The following is a 23,806-nucleotide window of genomic DNA, read 5'->3' on the forward strand; positions in this document are numbered from 1 at the left end:
CAGATGACTCTGGCTCTCTCTTTGATCAAGATTCCTGAGTCCTAAGGGATTTTCCTTTCCTCAATCCTAAGCCTCCTGTATTTAAAGAACCTTGGGTTAAAAGTGGGGGTATGTGTAGGAAGAATAACTCCAATAATTGATATCTGTACTCTATATTCTAGGAAATATTTCCAACCTATTCAAAGTAAACAAAAGAATATAATCAAAATTATACTATCTTTCCCTGACAATTGCTTTGCCCCACCTTACAAAAAAATAACAATTCTAAACTCTCATTTCCCACACTGGGAAGAATAACACAAATATATAATTGCCAAAATAATTAATTCCTTTTGTTCATTCACTTATCTGTACGCATTTATTGAGTTCCTAGTATGTTCCAGACATTGTTTTAGATACAAAATGAGTCTAGAAAGATGCATAGACTTCAGTGATGAGGACGTGGATTCTATGTGTCTAGAGTGCTGTTTCAGTTTCTCTGTCAACCAAGACCAGTGGTACTCAAACTTGAGCAAGCATCAGAATCACTTGGAGAACTTGTTATAACATAGATTTTGGGGCCCCACAAAGAGAGACTCTATTCAGTAGGTCTGAGATGGGGCCCCCAAATTAGCATTCTAATAAATTTTCAGGTGACATTGATGCTGCTGGTTCGGGGACCACACTTTGAGAACCACTTACCAAGAAATGCAGCTCATCACACTATGCCTGCTGATTTTCAAACACTGTACATCTCTCTTCCAAACAAGGCAATGGCCTTAGAAAGGCTTTTTACTCACAACTGAGCAGAATTACAGTTCCCAGAACCACCTCAAATATCTAGGATTAGTAGCTCCAGAAGAGAAGAAAGAAGTATAAAAAATAAAGAGAAAATTCTCTTTCCAGGGGCTTTGCTCCCTCCTTGTTTTTCTTTTCTTTTATGCCCCATCACAAGAAATCACTCTTCTATTATGATTTCTCAATACAAGTGTTATGGAAAAGAATAACACACATTCAGATTTTTCATACTTCTTTACTTTAATAAAATCATAGTTTTTCTTCTAAATTCAGTTCTCTTGGCCTTCTCCCCCACCCCTTTTTTGTTGGACTATCTCCTTTCTGAACAGAAGAATAGAGTTAGAAGGAACACTGAGAATTCACTTAATCCCTCCTTGGCCTCAGACAAGACTGAATCTAAACCATCCCCAAATATAGCAATTTTCAGTACAAAGATGAACAGGCACTAAGAACCTCCCATTCAACATTCTGTCACATACTTGAAGATACTATCATAATATACTTTCCCTCAGCCTTCTCTTCTCCAAGCTAATCAACCTCGACATTTAGACTACTTCATTAGATTTCCTGAACTTTAAATTATTTTGATTCTTTAATAAGTTTATCCCACCTTACCTCAGGGCCTGAATTATGTATTATCTGTTATCATGAAGACTTCTTTTTGGTATGTGAAAAGGGGAAAGTTAATTTATAGATTAAATAAAAAGGAATTTAATTGGAACAAAGAAATATATATATATATATTATAGATATATATATATATATAAATGCCACTATAATATAATGGCATTCACTTGAACAATTAATTTCAAATATCCTTTATTTTGTTAAAAGAAATAGTAAAGCCCTATAGTTTTTAAAACTTTATAAATCACCAGCCATTTTATACATAAAACGGATGGGAGTTAGAGATCTTTTTAAATATGCCACAGATTACACATAACCATGTTTCATGACACTTCACACAGGAGGAAAACATTATTATTGTTCATTTGCTTTTTTTTGCATAGTGTTTACTACTTAAGTTGGAGTTTATCCATGATTTAATTTTGTATGAGTCTAAAATTACTGAATGTATTATTGTGATTATTCACTTCTGTGAAAATAATTTCTCTGATTCAAGCTTTGAGAATCAGAAGTGTTTAGAGAGTCAGTGAGTACAGGACAAGATAGGATGAAGTCCATGTACATCATGTGTTTCTGAGCGGTTCAGAAAGGAAAAATAGGTAAAACATTGGAATACGGGGTAAAATGGGATGATTCACTTTAGTTCCATCTCTCCCATTCTAAATATCACTATTCAAAATTTAATCTTTGCTTTCGGAATGGTGAGGTGCTCTAGTCCAGCGCAGGCCTGAGGGATAGGTTTTGTCTCCTTGCCTATTGGGACCAAGGTGTACGGTGGAGGCGATGCATTTAGTCTCCAGAGAGAAGGAAGATGCTGCTTGCACAGCACTTCTACTCACCAGTCCATGCAGCAGCAAGGGTGTTGGCTTTGAAGGAAGCCAACTGTCCTGCTCTCCCAGCCAGAGGTAAAGAATTGCATTGGTGGCCACTAGAGGGAGGAGGATTAGGAATAGAGTAAATTGTGGGGAAAAGGCACCCATGAAAAACGCACATGGGACAACCAACACATCACCAACCACCGCCTAGCAGCTACCTCTCTGAGGGACTATCATGGGGTCTGCAAACACCATTAACCCAGAGACCCAGACACCAGTAATTATTGTAGTATCCCAGTATATAGCCCCTTAACTTGGATGGCTGCAGAAGGGAGTTTGAATAGTATTGTGGGAAACATACAAGCACACAAACACAAACACACAAGCACACAGACATACATTCTCATCCCCCATTACAAGACGTTACATCTGTGCCGTCTGATTCTTGCTCATTTTCTTATTTAAAACTCTTGATGTTCTTTACCAAGAATGTGTTCACGAAAAGCAAACAGCCCACCTTCAAGATAGTCTTGGGAGAAGCACCAGCAGAGACACTCATTGTGCCAAGATGTATTTTACCAACAAATCTGTACAAATTACATGAGGTTAAAAACAAACGGAATATAATATAATTAAAGCAAAGTTTCTTTTGCTAAATTACAGCTTGAAGCAAACCTGCAAGAAATATTTCCAATTAGCTTCTTTAGCAAACAAAAGCATAGCTCAGAATGTTTTGCTTTCCATCCTGCCCTCTGGGTGGGCTGCCTAGTGGGTGTCTTACCTCCAGCACAAGTAGCTGAGCATTCTGACCAAGGCTGATGATTCCATGTAAAGCCAACTTCATTGTCTCCACTGCCCGTCCGGGTGATGGGAACGTTGAATTTATACCTAATTCCCAAATTCTGTTCCTGAAGCAGAACCTGACATTGAAAACAACTGGTGAAGATAATTAAAATACAATGAGCCTTTATTCAGATATTTACTGTTTCTTTTGAAGAAGAAAATGTCATAATGTAAGTCTTAAGGGAAATTTAAGACAACTTTTAGAACACATGCAGTTATACTGAATTTTCTACTTCCGTTTTCATGGGTAATTTGGAGCCATTTCTCTCATTTGCCTTATTTGGTTATAAAAATATTATTCAAGCAGGCATTGAAAAGATCAGTCATATGGAAAGAGCACTATGGTCTTAACTTTACACAGACTTTTACACCCTTCGGCAGACCATTTTACCTTTATTTACTTTAATTTCACCACTTTAATTTCAAATGATAAAGCCTGCCCCTTCCCACTTCACAGGGCAGATTACAAAGATTAGAAATGAAGCGGCAAAGGCATATTTACCATGACAATGAGATTTTCTGAGGTGGGACCTAAAGCTTCTAAGGATTCTGGTTCGTCGGTTGGCCTCTTATAGTGAAAAGCTGTCCCAGCAACATCGAACTTCCTAGGCCAGTCAATAGTCCAGGCACCATTAATATAGTAATCATCCCCTTCAGATTTTAAAGCTAAAAAAAAAAAAAAAAAAATCACTGTCTACCTAAAAATGTGAAACTTCATTTACCACAATGTCACTCATTGATCATTGCACTGAAGTGTACAATGAATATCTATTTCCATTTCGAGATGGGAATCTTTTTTTTTTTTTTTTACAGACAACACCAACAATTTATTTTTTGTTACTTAGATATACATTGTGAAGTGATTTCTAATGAGGTGCCAGGAATCCTACCACAGAAACAGAAATATTTAGTATCTCCAGCCACCGTTGGTAGAAATTCAGTAAGTACATTCTTTCTCATAGATAATGATGCTATATAATTTGGTAAAGTAGAAGTACTATGATTCACCTGCCAGTGAATTAGTGTCTCAGAAAATACCAAAAAATGCATATTAGATTATTCAAAGTCAATAAAAGTTTTCCCACAAGAAAACATCAGACTCAGACAACTTTGTACAGAGTAGTTCTACCACACATTCAAGGAAAAAATAATTTCAGTTTTTCACAAAACTCTTCCAAGAGGATAGAGAAAGAGAATACGTCCAATCTCATTTTATGAGCCCAGCATTTTCATGTTCAAACCTGGCCAGTCAAATAAGTAAAAATTATGCAACAACAGCACTCTTGAACAAACATGCAAAATGTAAGTAATTAAATAAAATATTAGCAATTGGCATAAAGTAATATAGAAGTTAATACATCAGAAGTAAGGTAAGCTTATCCCAGGATTGCAATGCTGGTTTAATAATAGAAAATCAATTAATATACTTTTTCATATTATTAAAGGAAGAAAGGCAGATGATTACCTTAACAGAGGCAGAAAAAGCATTTTAAAAAGTTCAATATTCATATATGATTTAAAAGAAATTTTAGTAAACTAGGAAAGCGTGAAACTTCGTTAACTTTATAAAAGGCAAACAAAAACACTCAAACAAAAATGTATAGTAAACATCAAACCTAAAGATGTAATGTTGAAGGCATTTTCTTTAAGATCAGGAAAAAGTTAAGGATGGCTGTTACCATCACTTTTATTCAACCATTGACTGTGGGATCTAGCTAGTGTAACAGAGTAGAAAAAAAAGAAATAAAGGCAATGAGGAAGGAAAAGAAGAGCCAAAAGACTCAGTTTTTTTTTTTTTAAGATGATATAATTTTCATCTTAATGTAAAAAATCTAAAAGAAATTATAGAAAAATAAGACATTTAATAAGAAAGTTTGGCAAGTTTTGATATAAAAATCAATATATGAAAGTCAGTTGTATTACTACATCAGGAAGAGCAGTTATAAAGCAGTTTTAAATAAGGACATTCTCAGTGGCAACGAAAAATATAAAAATACTTAGTAATAATTCTATCAAAAGGCAGGCAAACCCTTAGTGGAGTTAATTATGAAATTTTAATAAAAATCATCAAGGCTGATCTAAACAAGTGGAGAGAAATAACCTGTTCTTGTAAAGACTCAATTTTGCCTGTATTAAGCTATCGATTTAGTGACTTTCAATAAAAATTCCCAAATGGTTGTAGAGAGCACTGTGGTGCTGCAGGGCCTGGTAGCACTTATCAGCAGGAGGTGGAAGCAGGGAGAAGAGGAAGGGATCAAAAGTTCACAGAAGTGGACATTCAAAAGTGGATATAGTATATAAGGCAAAAACCCTATCAGCTGACTATATTCTACACAAGGGCCTGAAAGACCTTCCACTTATTAGAACAATAAAGAACGTGCTGGGGCTTCCTTGGTGGCGCAGTGGTCAAGAATCTGCCTGCCAATGCAAGGGACACAGGCCCGAGCCCCGGCCCGGGAAGATCCCACATGCCGCGGAGCAACTAAGCCCGTGCACCACAACTGCTGAGCCTGTGCTCTAGAGCCTACGAGCCACAACTACTGAGCCCACGTGCCACAACTGCTGAGCATGCACTCCAGATATGTATCTATTAACATATTATAGCAATCTAATAGCATATTAGAATTGGCCCTGCACCACAATGAAGAGTAGCCCCCGCTCACTACAACTAGAGAAAGCCAGCGCACAGCAACTAACACCCAACACAGCCAAAAATAAATAAATAAATAGATAGATAAATAAATAAATAGATAAATAAATAAATAAAAGAATGTGCTGGTGAGACAGGCACCAGCATCACTGAGATGCTCTTCTCTTTAAGCTTGGAACTATCATTACAGAACTGGGCTCGCAGACAGCAATGGGGATGATCCCAACATACTAGAGGCCAGGAGGTATGGCGTAACCATTAGAATGGAGGTGGGTACAGTTATCACAAACAATAACAAATTAGCATGGCAGTCAGGAGTAGTCATGGAGATATTTAACAGAATACAGTCTTCCAAGGGGCCCAAGAGATGGGCACTTTTCTGATCCAGACCCACTGAGCTTAAGCAGAGGCTGGGTGACCAGGAGATAGGATCCTACAACATCACAACACCACAGCACTCAGTGGTAATTTTTCCTCGCCTTTCCTCAAAGGACGTAAAAGCCATTACCAGCAGGGAAAGGGAAAATCCAAATATACTGAGGACTGTTGGGCACAGGGACTGAGTTGACCTGAAGTGGCAAATGGTGCCCCTTGTTTAGGATAAGACCACGTAGAAGTAAAGTAATAAAAGGAATTTTGACCCAGGTCCAGCTCACAGAGTGTCCACTGAGTCCATGAATCCAGTCAGTGGTCATTTCTCTCAGACCTGAATTTAAAATGGAAACAGGGGGCTTCGCTGGTGGCGCAGTGGTTGAGGGTCCACCTGCCGATGCAGGGGACATGGGTTCGTGCCCCGGTCCAGGAAGATCCCACATGCCACGGAGCAGCTAGGCCCGTAAGCCATGGCCGCTGAGCCTGCGTGTCCGGAGCCTATGCTCCGCAACGGGAGAGGCCACAACAGTGAGAGGCCCGCGTACCGCAAAAAAAATAAAATAAAATAAAAATAAAATGGAAACAGTATACTTGGTAGCTGGCATAACCTTCACATTTATCTCTTGATCTGTAAAATAACACCTATCCCAGTGGGGAAGACCAGGTTGAAGTCTCTGAAACTTCTCTCCTTCCCCCAGCTAAAACAGTAAACTACAAACAATATTGCATCTTGGAGTGGGGGCGGGGGTGTGTGTGTGTGGATTGCCAGAGATGAATGCTACCCATAAGGTCTTAAAGTGTGCAAGGGTGGTGGTCTCTACCATATACCTATTTACTTCACTTGTGTGGCCCCTACAGAAACTAGATAGATCTTTTTGGATGATAGTAGTCTGTTGCAAACTCAACCAAGGGGTACTGTTGCTGTGCTGGATATAGAGATGGGATTCTTGACCATTTTCTTAATCACAAATTAAAATAGTAATTTTCCATGTGAATGTCAAGAAGATATTAAGTATTTATAATGTTATTGATAGAAAGGAATGAAAGGCTTATCTATAGGAATAAAAATGTGGAACTAGCAAGGGAAATTATGACTAAAGGAATAACTGGGGATGGAGGTGGGGTTAGAGAGCAGATTTTCCTGTCCAAATATTAAAACAGTAATTATACAAATATGGGGTGGGAACAACCTGTGGTATGGTACACAGATGGACAGAACAACAGAACAAAATGGACAGTTAAGAAATAAACAAAAGTACATATGGGAATTAATATATAACAAAGGAAGCACCCTAAATTAGTAAAGGAAGGATAACAAGAAATGGAACTAAGACAAAAGACTAGCTTTTTGGAAAAAAAAAATGCTGAATTTGTCTCATTCTTTATATAAGAATAGATACCACAACTCCATTCCTAGGTATATATCCTAAAGAAGTGAAAATAGGTACTCAAACAAATATATGTACACACATGTTCATAGTAGCACTATTCCCAATAGCCAAAGGTAGAAACAACCAAATGTACATCAATGGATGACTGGATAAACAAACTGGGGTATATACAATACAATGGAATAACATTCAGCCATAAAAAAGAATGAAGAACTGTACATGCTTCAATGAGGATAAGACTAAAAAAAAATTACACTGAGTGGAAGAGGCTGAGGCTAGACATAAAAGGTCACATATTTTATGCATCTATTCATAAGAAATATCTAGAAAAGGTAAATCTATAGGGACAAACAGCAGACTGGTGGTTGCCAGGGGCTGGGGAATGGGAAGTAACTGCTTACTGGACACCGGGTTCCTTTTGGGGTGATGAAAATATTTTGGAATGTACTAAATACCAGTACGCTGTTCACTTTAAAAATGTTTGAATTCTATGTTATTTGGATATTACCTCAATAAAAACAAAGTTTAAAAAAAAGAGAGAAAAGAATAAATACCAGATGGGTAAATATTTAAATGTAAACATAGTTAAATCATAAAATGGTAGGAGAAAATGTAAGAGTACTTTTTAAAAAATAATATTGGGGTATTGAAAAGCTTTTCTAAGCATGACCAAAACCTCAGAAAGTATAAAGAAAAAGATTAGTAGATATGCATGCATAATTTTTTAAACCTCTATAGGAAAAAACATATAAAAAAGTTTAAAAATATGTGATAGAAAAAGGGTTATTAGCACTACTATACAAAAACTTCTATAAATAAATGAGTGATAATTTTGATAATGATTATCATGCTTTGACAGTGACAAACATGTCAGTTTAATTTTTTTGTTAGTATGCTAGCTTCTTCAAAAACTTTATCAGGCCAGATAAACAAGAAGGCCCAAAGGACTATAAGGGTCATGATGCAGAGAGTCTCTGACTCTCTGGACCTCTGCCACTTGTTCTTAAGAGTATAGACCATTTTCATTCCCCCCACCCCCATCTGCCTGGCAAATATATCTGTACTTTCTTGACTTCACATATGTTATAAAATTCATTTGATTGTCAAAAATAAATCTAATTAATCTTTTGAGATAAGAACATGTTAACGAAATTTAAGGATTATTTAGTCTTAAATTTGTCTTGTATTTAAAATTTTTTATTTTCAACTCTCACAGTAATTCTCTGTCTCATTTGAAACATCAAAATTACTTGGTTATATAGGACATCTGAGCCTGTATCACATGAAACAGTAAAAATAAAAACAAAACCTCTAGCAGCTTTGAATTCTCCTTCAATTTAAGCTCTCACTTTCCATTTTCCCATCTACTCACTTAAGGAATCCTAACTCACCTTTGCTGGTACCATAACGTAGTTCAGAAAAACACCAAACATTTAAGAAGGACTGAATAAGAATTTACTAAGGGAGGAGGATGTGGCATTATGGACAAAGAATTATCAAAGGGAAAACATCTGATGTCTTATTTTTGTTTTGATTCTTGCTGATGCAGAAAAGAATCTAAAATTATGGTATAAAAATAAAGGAGTCTTCCTTTATTAAAGGAAGGAAGAGCCTGATGATACTGGTATTCTACCTAAAGATGCATTCTAGATATAGTCTTATTTTTAAAAGATTTAAGGAAAAACAGGTGGTATTTTAAGGGGAGTAAGAACTCAACCAGATTTCATAAGGGTCTCTGCAGAGTCTAAATCTGTCTCAAGGGATCAAACATCAAATAAACAGAATTTCCACTTCTTTACAGAGGAAATAACTGGGATTGGACTTGCCCTCCAATTATAAATAACTAGAAAACTCACAAAATATATGAATCAGCTGTTTTTAGACATTGGCCAGGACTGCGGAGGACTGTGACACAGGCAAAAAGGAACACAAGGTGAGTCTCATAATCTCCCTAGCTTCCTGCCTGGAGGTACTTTCTGTCAGTGTAGACCATGAGAACCCAAGCAGAGGATGGTGGTCTCACTGAGTTAAGGAGACAGAGATCAGAAACTGGGAAGGCTAAGATACTTGGAATTTGCAGAACCAGAGAATTAGAGTAAAAGGAGGGAATCTGTTGCTGAATAGTAATCCATGTATGCATAGGATAAAATTCCATGAAGCCAGGCCAAAAAAACCACCAAAAAACAAACAAACAGAAACGAAAACAAAAAACTAGATAACCACAAGCAGAAAAATTTCTCGAGAAAGAATTCAGAGAGTTTCAACCACTAGGGCATTCAGCAGAGAATCATGCCTTTTTAGTAGGGCTGAGCAACTCTAGAATTAAGGCTACTCTGGACTCACCTAAACAAAGCTCAAATACAAGCCTCAAAGATATCAAGCTCATCAACAAGTTAGTTAACACTCTTTAAAGGATAAAACAACAACAACAGCAAAATCCAGACTCTCAATAAAAATATATTCACAATGTACAACATCCAATGAAAAATTACTACAACTGGCAAGAAAGGGGAAGATATGGTACAAACCACGAAGAAAGCCAAGTAAAAGCAACAGACTCAGAAATGATAGAAATTATGGAATTAGCAGAAAATAACTTTCAAACAGCTATTATAAATATACTCAAGGATTTTAAAGGAAAACAAATATAATGAGAAAAAACTGGAAGATATGTACAGATGGATGCTCAGATCTACACAAAGAAAGTATGCCAGATACAATAAATATGTAGGTAAATAGAAAATAATTTTTCTTATTTTTAAATTTTTAAAAAGGATAACTGACTCTTTAAAACAAAAATAATAACAATGTATTGTAGGGTTTATAACATATGAAAAAGTAAAATGTGTTTTTAAAAAATAGCACAAAGGATGGAAGAAGACAATGGAAGTAAACTGTTATAAGCATCTTGCATTATACATAAATGGTATAATATTATTTGAAGGTATATTGTGATAAATTAAAGATGCATTTTGTAAACTCTAGAGCAACCACTAATTAAATAGAAAAAAGAAGTATAGCTAATAAGCCATTAGTAGAGTCCAAATGGAATACTATAAAACATTTGATAAACCTAAAAGAAGATATAAAAGGAGAATAAAGGGAAAAATACATGGAACAAATAGAAAAACAGCACAATGGTAGACTTAAACCCAATGATTTTAACCATTACATTAAATATAAATGATCCAGACGTGGAGCTGACAAACTATGGTCCACCACCTGTTTTGTAAATAAAGTTTATTGTAACACAGTCATACCCATTTATTTATGTATTATCTGTATCTGCTTTCACACTACAATAGTAGAACTTAATAGCTGAGATAGAGACTTCATGTCCTGTAAAGCTGAAAATATTTACCATCTGTGCCTTTACAGAAAAAGTGTGGCAAGCCCCCCATTTAGAGACTGTAATTGAAAAAGCAAAGATGGTTAGATACAATAAGAAATCAGAGTCAAACTACATGTTGTCTAAAAGAAACATATTTAAAGTTCAGAAACACCTACATGTGAAAAGTGGATGGATGGAAAAGAATTTACTATGCAAGCCCTAATCAGAAGAAATCTGGGTGGCTAGATTAGGATCAGTCAAAATAGATGAGGGTCAAAGAATATCATCAGAAATAAAGAGGAACATAGGATAATTATGAAATGCTCAATACATCAAGAAAATCTAACAATCTTAAATGTCTATACACCTAACAACAAACTGAAAATAAATGAAGCAAAACCTTACAACTAATGGGAGAAATAAACAAATCCACAATTCTAGTTGGAGATTTCAACATGATTCTTTCAATATTTGCTGAAACAAGGAGGCAGAAAATAAATAAAAATGTATAAGACTTGAACAAAACTGTCAACCAATTTAATCTAATTGACATTTATGGAATACTAAACCCAATACCACCATAATATACATTCTTCTCAAGTCCACATGGAATATTCACTAAGAGATACCATATTCTGGGCCATAAAAACACACCTCAACAAAAGAACTAAAATCATACAAAGTACCTTATCTGTCCATAATGGAATTAAGAAAAACCCCCAAATATTTGGAAATTGAATAATACCTTCTAAGCCATGCGTCATATGGTAAATAAAATATTTTAAATTGAGTGTTGGAAAAAAATATATCAAATATATGGGATGAAGTTAAAGCAACGCTTAGAGGGAAATTTATAGTGCAAAATGCCTATTTTAGGTTAGAAAAAAGATCTTTAAGATCAATAATCTAAGTTTCTATCTTGAGAAGCTAGAAAAATAACAAATTAAACACAAAGTGAATAGCAAAAAGGAAAAAATAAAGAGAAGAGTGGGAATCGATGTACTGGAAAATGGAGAAATAACAGAAAAGTCATTTAAACCAAAAGCTTGTTCTTTGAAATGATCAATAAGGTTAATAAACACCTCACTAGAACAATCAAGAAAAAGAAGATACAAATCACCAATGTGAGGAATGAGAGAAGAGCCATCACTACAGATCCTACAGGCATTCAAACAGAATAAGGGAATATTATGCACAAAATTATGCCAATGAATTCAACAACTTTATATCTATTACAGAAACTGAATTTTTCATTAAAAACTTCCCACAAAGAAAACTCCAGCCCAGATGGCTTCACAGTTGAATTCTATCAAACATTAAGAAATAATACCAATTTTACCCAGACTTTTTCAGAAAATAGAGAAGAAAGGAATATTTCCCAACCAACTTTATGAGGACAGGTTTATCCTAATATAAAAACCAACAAAGATGTTATAAGACTACAGACCAATATCCCACATGAACATAGATGCAAATATTCTTAACAGAATATTAGTAAATCAATTGTAACAATATATACAAAGGATAATAAATTTATGACAAAGTGATTTTTATCCCAAGAATGCTAGATTGATTTAACATTTGAAAACCAATCAATGCATTTACTATATTAACGGGAAAGGGAGGAAAAAAAATAACACATGATCATGCAGTAAACCTCAAAACCTATTCATGAAGAAAACTCTCAAAACTAGAAACAGAAGGGAACTTCCTCAACCTGATAAAGGGCATCTACATAAATCTTCTAGCTAACATTATATTTAGTGGTTAAAAAAAAACAAACAAAAAACCCCAAAAAACTGAATTCTTTCCCTTTAAGATAAGCAACAATGAAAGGCTGTCCAGCCTCCTCACTTCTATTCAACATTGTACTGAAGGTCCTGATCACTATTATAAGGCAAGAAAAACAATATAAAAGACATAAATATTGGAAAGATAGAAGTAAAACTGCCTTTGTTGAAGGATGACATGATAATCTATGCTGAAAATCCTAAGAAATGTACAAAGCAACTATCAGAACTAATACATGAGTATAATCAGGACACAGGACATGAGGTCAATACAAAAATAAATCAATTGCTGTATAACAACTGACAATTCAAATATGAGATTAAAATATCAATATCATTTACAATAACATCAAAAAGCATGAAATATTTAGTGATAGATTTTTTAAAGATCTATATGTGCAAGATGTGTACACTGAAAAATAAGCATTACTGAACAAATGTAAAGACTTAAATAAATATACAGGTAAATCTTTTCACGTATTGGAAGACAATATTTTTAAGATGTCAATTCTCCCCAAATTGATCTATAGATTCCAAATAATCTTTTTGTAGAAATTGACAAGCTGATTCTAAAATGTATATAGAAATATAAGGGACCTAGAAAAAAAAATTATTTTGAGAAAGAGGAACAAATTTGAGGACATAATGCTTCCTATTTTCAAGACCTAATGGAAATCTCTATTAATCAACACAGTGTGGTTTTGGTTTAAGGACAGACATACGGAACAATGGGAGGGAACAGAAATAGACCCATACATTCATGTGCAATTGATCTCTACCACAAATGTCAAGGTAATTCAATGGGGGAAATAACATTCTTGAACAAAGGGTGCTATAGTAATTGAATATCCATGTGAAAATAACTGAATTTCAATCCTTACTTTATACCTTACATAAAAACTCAAAATGGACCATATATCTAAATGTAAAAGCTAAACCCATAATTTCTCTAAGACATATTGAAGACAATCTTTGCAATCCTGGGGTAGGCAAAATTTCTAAGATAGGATGTGAAAGCACAAACCATGAAAAAATTAATACATTAGATTTCATCAGAATTAAAAGACACCATTAAGAACAGAAATAAACAAGCCACAGATTAGAAGAAAATATTCATAAACATATATTTGAACAAGACATAACTAGACTATATAAAGAACTCAGAACTTTATAAAAAGAAAAAATGTAAAAATAGGCAAAATATTTGTTTAGACATTTTACAAAAAAAAATATCTACATGGGTAGAGTTAAAAAGACTGACAATACCAAGTACTGACAGGATGTAGAGCAACTGGAACTCTTTTACATTACTGGTGGAAATATAAATGATACAATCACTTTGGAAAACAGTTAATTTAATTAATTTCTTATAAAGTTAAGCATGTACTTATCATATGACCCAGTGATTTCACTCCTAGGCTTTTTATCCAGGAGAAACGAAAACATATGCCTGCACAAAACTTGTCTATGAATGTTCAAAGAAGCTTTATTCATAATAGTTGAAGACTGACAATGACCCAAATATCCATCAACAAGTGAGTGGATAAATAAATTATGGTATATCCAAACAATGGAATACTATTTGGCAATAAAAAGGAATGAACTTCAGATACACTCAACAATATAGATGAATCTCAAAAACATTATGTTATGAATGAAAAAAAAGCCAGATATAAGAGTGCATACTATATGATCCTATTTATGTGAAATTCCAGAATAAATAAAAGTAAAATAATAAAATGTCAGAAAAGAGATCAATGTTTTCTGAGGCTAAGGCTAGGGGGACTTGACTGCAAAGGGTAATGAGAGGATGTTTTGGAGTCATAGAAATGTTCTACATCTTGGTTGTGGTATTTATATGTATATCTATATCTATATATATAGAGAGAGAGATACAGATAAAATTGTAAATACTTTGTGAACTATACACTTATAATGGATGCATTTTATTATATGTAAATTATACCTCATTAAAATTGATTTTAAAAAATCAACTATGGGGCTTCCCTGGTGGCGCAGTGGTTGAGAGTCTGCCTGCCGAAGCAGGGGACACGGGTTCGTGCCCCGGTCTGGGAAGATCCCACATGCCGCGGAGTGGCTGGGCCCGTGAGCCATGGCTGCTGAGCCTGCGCATCCGGAGCCTGTGCTCCACAACGGGAGAGGCCACAACAGTGAGAGGCCCGCATACCGCAAAAAAAAAAAAAAAAAAAAAAAAAAAATAATCAACTATGGGACTTCCCTGGTAGCACAGGGGACATGGATTCAATCCCTGGTCTGGGAAGATCCCACATGCCGCAGAGCAACTAAGCCCATGCACCACAACTACTGAGCCTGCACTTTAGAGCCCGTGAGCCACAACTACTGAAGCCCACTCACCACGACTACTGAAGCCCAAGCGCTCTAGGGCCCGCGTGCCGCAACTACTGAGCCTGCGCACTGCAACTACTGAAGCCCATGCACCTAGAGCCCGTGCTCCGCAACAAGAAGCCACTTCAATGAGAAGCCCGTGCACCACAACGAAGAATAGCCCCCGCTCACTGCAACTAGAGAAAGCCTGTGCACAGCAATGAAGACTCAATGCAGCCAAAAATTTAACAAAAAAAAAAAAAAAAAAAAATCAACTAACCCAGTGAAGAGTAAGCTATAAACTACTAATTTTTTTGTTTAGTTCTTTCATGTGGAACTTCTTTTTAACATGAAAGTGTTCTACCTCAAAGCAGTATGTCTTTTCCTTCATGATACTGTGGTGCTTTTCCTCATTAATTTTTAAAATCTAGCAAAATATGCTACTTACCAATATAGTTCTTTGACATGGCAACTTCTCTGACTTCAATGTGAACAGAGCCTCTTGGTATCTGCACTACTTCCATGTAGCCTGGAACACAGAAGACAGCCAGTAATAAGCAGCATCTGGAGCTTTCATCAGAAAATGAGTGTTTAGTAAGCATTCAGTAATAACAGTTTCCTTATTCTTCCATGCTTCCTTTTGTACTTTATAAATTGTGAATAATGAGCAAATTCCCCTTTGGGTTCATGAATACATCTAAGAGTATTTTTCTTTTCCTCTAAAATTATCTCAAGATATCTTTAAAGTCTCAAGATATATAATATTGGTTCATTTTTTTTTTTCCCTCAACACATGGCGCCCACTTCAAGGCTCTGTGGGAATTCCCATCTTAAAGAAACGTGGCTAAATGAAGTCAAGTAGAAATGGAATAATATGTCCTTAAAATATCTAACCTGAAGCCATATTTAATATTTAAAGGACTGAAAGCAATTTGGGGGAAAACCATTGTCTGCCTGAATAAAGAAATTTTTAAAATAAGGGGGGAAATCAAATATTTTGGCTATTCCAAGTACACCAGAGGTGTGAGGAAGAGTTCTTTCTACACACTCACCTCCTCTGGGCAACGAATCATTGAAGAACCCTTCAATGGCATCACATGTGCTTCCATCCCCTCCACAGACTCGACATCTATCTTCCCTAGCATCGGATCCCAAAATATTATCACAACCTACATGCTGAAAACAGAGAAGAATATTCAGTGTGTCAAAAAGAGGAGGAGCTCTTGGACCCACTAACCAAATGAATATAACTTATTTATTTACGTGTTTTTCCAGTACAGGAAATCTAAACAGGAAATACTTTCCTCTTTCCACGTATACCTTCATTCCCTAAGTAATTCTAGCTAACACTTCTCAACACGTAAGTTTAAAGAAAAAAATTCTGATTTCCCCAGGAATGTACACCTGTATTTCTAGCTTAGACTTCTTCTTCATGTATGGATACCAGGCTCCAATTCTTAAAATATTGTAATTTGTTGGCAATGGGCTCTTACTTATACCCTCAATTAAGAAATGCAAGAACTAAGAAAAAATGGCATATGGTCCTACACAACAAGGGTTATAACAACAAGAGTCTTGACTGAGCACTATGGTTTGCCCTTTCTAAACCACTGGCTCTTTTGGATATCCAATTTTTAGTGTTAGTGTCAAGGATTAGTTGTGGAATTCATGCGTGAGGAAATCTCTAAAAATGAATGAATACCTGTTTCCATTAGCTGAATAAAATTACCATAAAGAAAAGGAGATATAAACATGAAATTTTATTGTAGAAGCTGAAATTCTACCTTTCAATTTTGTATTTAATCATAGAAATGTGGCCTTCATATATTTTTGGCATATTTTGGCACTTAAATTTGTAATTTGACTTTTAGCCATTAATACCAGGCATGCAATGTCTGAATATAACCTGTGCCTGGGTTTTGGTTATCTGAAAAACATTTTTATACCGTCCCAGAAATAACTTTTTCTTCAAGTAAGTAAATAAACACACACACACACACACACACACACACACACACACACAGTGCAACATCAGATACATTTGGAGACAAGTTAACCAGAAGGACAGAAACTTGCAAGAAATTATGAGACTAACTAAAATAGACAGTGTTTTTTTATCTCATCTTTCTCAGTTTCTGGCATTTAGTTTTATGTTTCTCTTTAAGGTCAAACAAAAGCAGACAAGGAAAAAAGTTAAGAAAACAGTGTTTTTTGTGGCTAATTTCTTATGATAAGATTCATACACAGGTCTAGGAAAATACCATGGATTTGCTCCTGCAATTCCCAACTGTTCTGGTTAATTCTCTGAAGTAGATGCATTAATAAGAGTAATTCTATAGCAAAAACCATTATAAATGCTTCAAAAGAAGACAAAATGGGAAGAGCATAGCTGTTTTACACTTTGAGGAAATATTTTGCTATGAAATATATCAAATAATCTTTCATTGAGAACACACAGTAGACATATGAATGAGCTGAATCCTCATTCCCCCTCTTTGCTATCATCTTGTTTGTAAACAGAAGAATAATGGAAATTAAATTCCAAAATATCTTCATAGCTCTAGCAATCCCTATAAACATAACTAGAACACCAGAATAAATCACACTTGCATGGTGCTTGAAGGTGAATGGATAATTCTACCTTTAACTATGTATATTTCCTTACTGAAAATTAAATTAAAATGCAGCCCTTTATTAAAAATTAGCATAGTATTAATTACGAGCTACTATATGAGAAAAAAAAGACAGAAGTCTCAAAAACCCCAACAAAAAGCAATGAAATTCATAATCTGAGCAACCTTGCATTCTCCATTGATACAGATATCCAGTGAATCTGCATTGCACTGAGTCCCATCAATCACCGCAGGGGCACGTTCAGTGTAGAAATTGTAACCTTCAGCCAAGCAGTTTAACGCACAAGGTTTTACCCCACCTGGACAAATATAGTAGAAGAGAAATAAATGGAGTGGTTCTCCTAAGGAACAGTGATTCAGTATCATCCACAGCATATTTACGATTGATAACAGACCATCACTCTCTGACTATATACCTAGATGTGTAGGTTTCTTTTCTTCTTTGCTAAAATTTCATGTTTACTTTCATTGCTTGTGCAACTTGAAGGAGGACCTGCTGAGTAATCTTAAGGTTTTAAAATTTCAGGTATTTCCCATATATATTTTCAATATATTTTAGGTCAAAAGGGATCGCAGTGGAGGTAACTGAATGTTGAAAAAAATGGATGAAATAAAAGCAATTTTGAAAAACTAAAAAAATAAAGTTTAGGAAGGCCTTGAGAATGACTTTGTATGACAAATAGAAATTTATGCAAATTATATCACTTGTTACTGAATACGATACAAAAACTGCTACTTCAAGCAGAGATATGGTAATTATAAAATAAAAGTAAACTTAGAGCTGCTTTAAACATATATTCAATGAAAGTGGCTCTAGCATGGAGATAAATTCTTATGAGATTAGCAAGTCAAAGATAAAATTAATTATAGCACTAAATTTGAAAAGTTCTTATGAGATTAATAAATCAAAGATAAATATTGGGTTGGCCAAAAAGTTCGTTTGGGTTTTTCTGTAAGATGGCCAACCCAATATTACATAGCATCAAACATTTTTAGTTTAAATAAATTGAATAAAAACTAAAAGAAATAAACTTGAATAATTTTTTAAAAATCTAACTTTATATTGTGAATAAATGCATACACTAACTTGAGAATTTTCATTTTGTAACTTGAAATTTGTATTTCAATAGCTGTGTGTGTATTTCAAGGTTGACGTGAAAAATAGGTATAAATAGTAGCAATTTTAAAAAAACAAGCAGATTACATATCATAACTTCTCAGTATATTGGAAAAGTAGCAATCAATATGGATTTATTTTATTCAAAACAGAACATAAAAAAGCTATTTATAAAAATGTAATTATTGATTAAAATTAGGACTTAAAAATACTTTCTGTTGAACCTTTGTTCCATGATGTTTAAAACATTTTGGCCTTATTATAATGATCTGATAAAATTTCTTTGAAATAAGGAAGACTTCCTCTAAAAAAGAAAATTAGACAGAAAGATGAAATGACATGCCTAGGTCTTAGTGAAGGCAGAAACCAGGTTTCTACGGGGTGAAGTAAAAGAGAAGTCAACTGAGTGATGGAGACAATGATAAATTATAGAGAGAACAATTGATTAAAGTAGATCACTGTTACAGTTGACTTTTGTCATGTAAGAAGATGGCCCAATATTGTCAGACATTGTTTTTTCAAGAGGAGATGAAAACCTAGACTTTAAAAATATAAACTCTTGGGCTTCCCTGGTGGCACAGTGGTTGAGAGTCCACCTGCCGATGCAGGGGACACGGGTTTGTGCCCCGGTCCGGGAAGATCCCACATGCTGCAGAGCGGCTGGGCCCGTGGGCCATGGCCGCTGAGCCTGCGCGTCCGGAGCCTGTGCTCCACAATGGGAGAGGCCACAACAGTGATAGGCCCACATACCGCAAAAAAAAAAAAAAAAAAAATATATATATATATATATATATATATATAAACACTCTTCTTGGAAACTCATAAAAAATTTCAAAAATACTGTGGAGGCTAAAACATGTATATAAGTAAAAACGGTTCCTGAACTGCCAGTTTACAACCTCTGGCTGAAGTCTGTGTTTTCTTCCATTTTCAATGTCTACAGGCTATAGAACTTCTATATAACATAATGTTATTATTAGGCTTAGGTTAATGATACATTTTGCTGTACTGAGAACAGAAATAACAAGTAATAAATAAAATAATTTCTTCCTGAACTGATAATCAAGGTATTATATTTATTTTTATAAGATTCTCATGAATAAAATTGCTCTAAATTTCCACAGATCTAACTGGGATTTTTTTTTCATTACTACCCAGTGTAGTTCTTTCGCCATTTTTTATTGTAATGCTTTGGAATTTAATGCAGCTTTTTATGCACCAGACTATAAAAAGAGAACATGAGTCTTTTACTTACACAATTTTAGTATTAATTATGTAAGGTAGTATTTGATAGGCAGAACACATAAATGCTCTGGTTGTATTCCTTAGCCCACTGCACCGTGTGATAATAATACAAATATATTTATTCTTCCTTTATTGCTGAAGATGTGTTCAGCTTCCTCTGCTACAATAAGTTTTCAGAAGAGGTAATGTTATTATTTCAAGAAGGGATTTAAGATGATTCTCTGAATGGAAGGTCACATTACCAATTACCTTCAGTAAAGCTTATTATGAATTTAGGGTTAATTTACAAAGCACACAATTATCTAGATGCTAATTATTAAATCTGTGAATTATTTCAGAGACTTACTTCTACAGTAAGACAAAACAATCCCAAATGTATATGCACCTAATAAAAGCAATTCAAAATACTTGAAGCAAAAACCTACACCCACACACAAAAAGCAAAGCCATAAAACAGTTGAAGATTTTAACACACTTCTCTCAGGAACCGATTAAAAAACCAGAGCAGAAAAAAATCAGAAAGAATATAAAAGATCTGAACAATACTATCATGCAGCTTGACCTTGTTATCATATAGAACACTATATCCAACAACTGGAGAAAACACATCCTTTTCACGTATACATAGAACATTCATCAACCTGGACAATAAGCTGTATCATAAAACAAATTTAAACTATTTTAAAAATTTAAATCATACAGAGTATTCTCTGATCATAATGTAATTAAATGATAAATCAATCACAAAAAATCTAGAAAAAATCAACAATTTAGAAATAAAAATAACACAGTTCTAAATAACCCCTGGGTCAAAGAAGGAATCACAATGTAAATAAGAAAATATTTTGAACTGAAGGAAATAAAAATACATCAAATGCTAGGAATGCAGAACAGTAAAATAAACCCCTCCCCCCAAATAATAATAAGAGCAAAAAATTAATTAGAAAAAAAGTACTAAAACCAAAAGTTGATTCTTTGAAAAGAGTAATAAAATTGATAAACTTCAAGCAAGAATGATCAAGAAAAAGAGAGAAGATACATATTATCAATAGCAGAAATGGAAGAGTGTATATCACTACAGATCCTATAGATACTAAACAGGATAATAAGAGAATGGTATTATCAATTATCTGCGAATAAATTGGACAACATGGAAGTAACATAAATTTCTTGAAGACACAAATTCAAAAACTGACATAAGAATAAAAAAATCTGAATAGCTCTTTATCCATTAAAGGAGTTGAGTTTGTAATAAAAAAATTATTTTCACAAGAAAATACCGAGCCTAGATGGTTTTATTAGTAAAATCTATTCTAAGGAAGACATATTATCAACCCTACAAACTCCTTCAAGATAAATAAGGATTCTATTTCTGGAAGCCAGAGTAACTCTGATACCAAAACTTATCAAAAACATGACAAGAAAAAAATTTACAAATCAATATTCCTTATGAAGATAGATGTAAACATCCTTAATCAAATATTAGCAATTAAGCCCAATAACAAGATAATAAATAAAAAGATAATAAATCATTATCACATGGGGTTTATCCTGGGAGTAAAATGTCAGTTTGACCTTATAAAATCTATCAACTAAGTCACTATATTAACAGAATAAAGAAGAAAAACACATATAATTAATACATGCACAAATTGTACTGAAGGGCCAAGTCAGTGAATTAAGGCAAGAAAATAAAATAAAAAGGTCCAAAGATTGAAAATAATAATCTCTATTTCCAGATAACATGACTATTTACCAAGAAAATTCTAAACAATCTACAAAACAACTATTAGAACTAGTAAGGGAATTTAGAAGGGTCACAGAATACAAAGTTAATATGTAAAAATCAATTGAAACAATTGAAAATAAAAAATTCTAAACTTTTATTTACAGTAGTGTCAAAACCATAAATTATTCAGGAATAGATTTAACAGAAGATGTGCATGACCTTACACCTAAAACTATAAAGCATAGCTGAGAGAAATTAAGGAAAACATGGAGAGATATACCATGTTCATAAATTGGAAAATTCAATATTGTTAGTATATCAGTTTTTCCTCAATTGATATAAAGATTCAACATGACAAGAATCATAAACCCAACATGTTCTTCTGTAACCATTAACAACTGATTCTAAAATTTATATGGAAATGCAAAGCACTTAGAATACACAAAGGACTCTTAAAAAAAAGATCAAAGTAGGAGGAGCTTACACTACCCATGTCCAAGACTCTACAGTTAATCAAGTCAGTGTGGTACCAGCATAGGATTGACAAATAGATCAATGAAACAAAATAGAGTCTATAAATACACTAAAAATACATACCATACCCCGAAATTATTTTTAGACTGTAGATCTAAATATAAAGATCAAAACCATAGGCTTTTAGAAGAAAATATCTTCCTGAGTTAAGGTAGGCAAAGATTTCTAAGACAGGACATAGAACACAATGACCATAAAATTTAAAAAAAATAGAATTCATCAAAATTAAAATCTTATACTCATCCAGAACACCATTTAAAACATAAAGAAAAGCAAAGAAAGTAAAGAAAGCCATAGGCTGTGAGAAAATACTTGTAAAACCTATCTGATAAATGAACCACTTGAGAATAAAAAGATAAATAACCAATTTAAAAATAGGCAAAGGAAGAGGCACATGCTGCTCAACATCACTAATTATTAGAAAAATGAAAATCAAAACTACAATGAGGTATCACCTCACACCAGTTAGAATGGGCATCATCAGAAAATCTACAAACAACAAATGCTGGACGGGGTGTGAGAAAAGGGAACCCTCTTGCACTGTTGGTGGGAATGTAAATTGATACAGCCACTATGGAGAGCAGTATGGAGGTTCCTTAAGAAACTAAAAATAGAATTACCATATGATCCAGCAATCCCACTACTGGGCATATACCCAGAGAAAACCATAATTCAAAAAGACACATGCACCCCAATGTTCATTGCAGCATTATTTACAATAGCTAGGTCATGGAAGCAACCTAAATGCTCATCGACAGATGAATGGATAAAGAAGATGTGGTACATATATACAGTGGAATATTACTCAGCCATAAAAAGGAATGAAATTGGGTTATTTGTAGAGATGTGGATGGACCTAGAGACTGCCATACAGAATGAAGTAAGTCAGAAAGAAAAAAAAAATGTCGGATATTAATGCATATATGTGGAATCTAGAAAAATGGTCAGATGAGCCGGTTTGCAGGGCATAAATAGAGACACAGATGTAGAGAACAAACGTATGGACACCAAGGGGGGAAAATGGCGGGTGGGTGGGAGTGGTGGTGTGATGAATTGGGCAATTGGGATTGACATGTATACACTAATGTGTATAAAATTGATGACTAATAAGAACCTGCTGTATAAAAAATAAATAAATAAAATTCAAAAAATAATAGGTAAAAGATTTGAACAAACATTTTATAAATGAGGATATATAAATGCTCAATAAGCACATGAAAACGTGCTCAACATATTCAATGATCAGAAAATGCAAATTAAAACTTCACTGAGACATTATACACCCACCAGAAGATGACTGAAAACACCAAATGTTGGCAAGAATGGGGAGCAAACAGAACTCTTATACACTGTTGATGGGAGTGTGACTGGTACAATCGCTTTGGAAAAACATCTGGCAGTTTCTTTTAAAACTAAACTCACAGCTACCCTATTGCCCAGCAATTCCACCCCTAAGTATTTACCCAAGAGAAATGAAAACATATGCCCACAAAAAGACATACACAAATGTTCATAGCCACTTATTCATAACAGCTGAAAACTAGGAACAATCAGGTTTCCATCAATAGCAGAATGGATAAACAAACTGGTTAGTACAATGGAATAC

General features: G+C 34.3%; 1 protein-coding gene across 1 annotated transcript in view; it reads right to left on the bottom strand.

The window, feature by feature from the left end:
- Positions 1 to 23,806, bottom strand: part of ADAMTS6 (ADAM metallopeptidase with thrombospondin type 1 motif 6) — a 262,877-nt gene that overhangs the window by 48,364 nt on the left and 190,707 nt on the right. Inside the window, exons 15-19 of the mRNA XM_019929977.3 lie at positions 17,741 to 17,874; positions 15,995 to 16,118; positions 15,391 to 15,471; positions 3,565 to 3,728; positions 3,001 to 3,139 (exon numbers count right to left, since the gene is read on the bottom strand). Of these exons, the coding sequence (XP_019785536.1) occupies positions 3,001 to 3,139; positions 3,565 to 3,728; positions 15,391 to 15,471; positions 15,995 to 16,118; positions 17,741 to 17,874 (642 nt within the window). The remainder of the gene's footprint in view (positions 1 to 3,000; positions 3,140 to 3,564; positions 3,729 to 15,390; positions 15,472 to 15,994; positions 16,119 to 17,740; positions 17,875 to 23,806) is intronic.

This window comes from Tursiops truncatus, chromosome 3 (genome assembly GCF_011762595.2).
Source record: "Tursiops truncatus isolate mTurTru1 chromosome 3, mTurTru1.mat.Y, whole genome shotgun sequence".
NCBI classification, from domain to species: Eukaryota; Metazoa; Chordata; class Mammalia; order Artiodactyla; family Delphinidae; genus Tursiops; species Tursiops truncatus.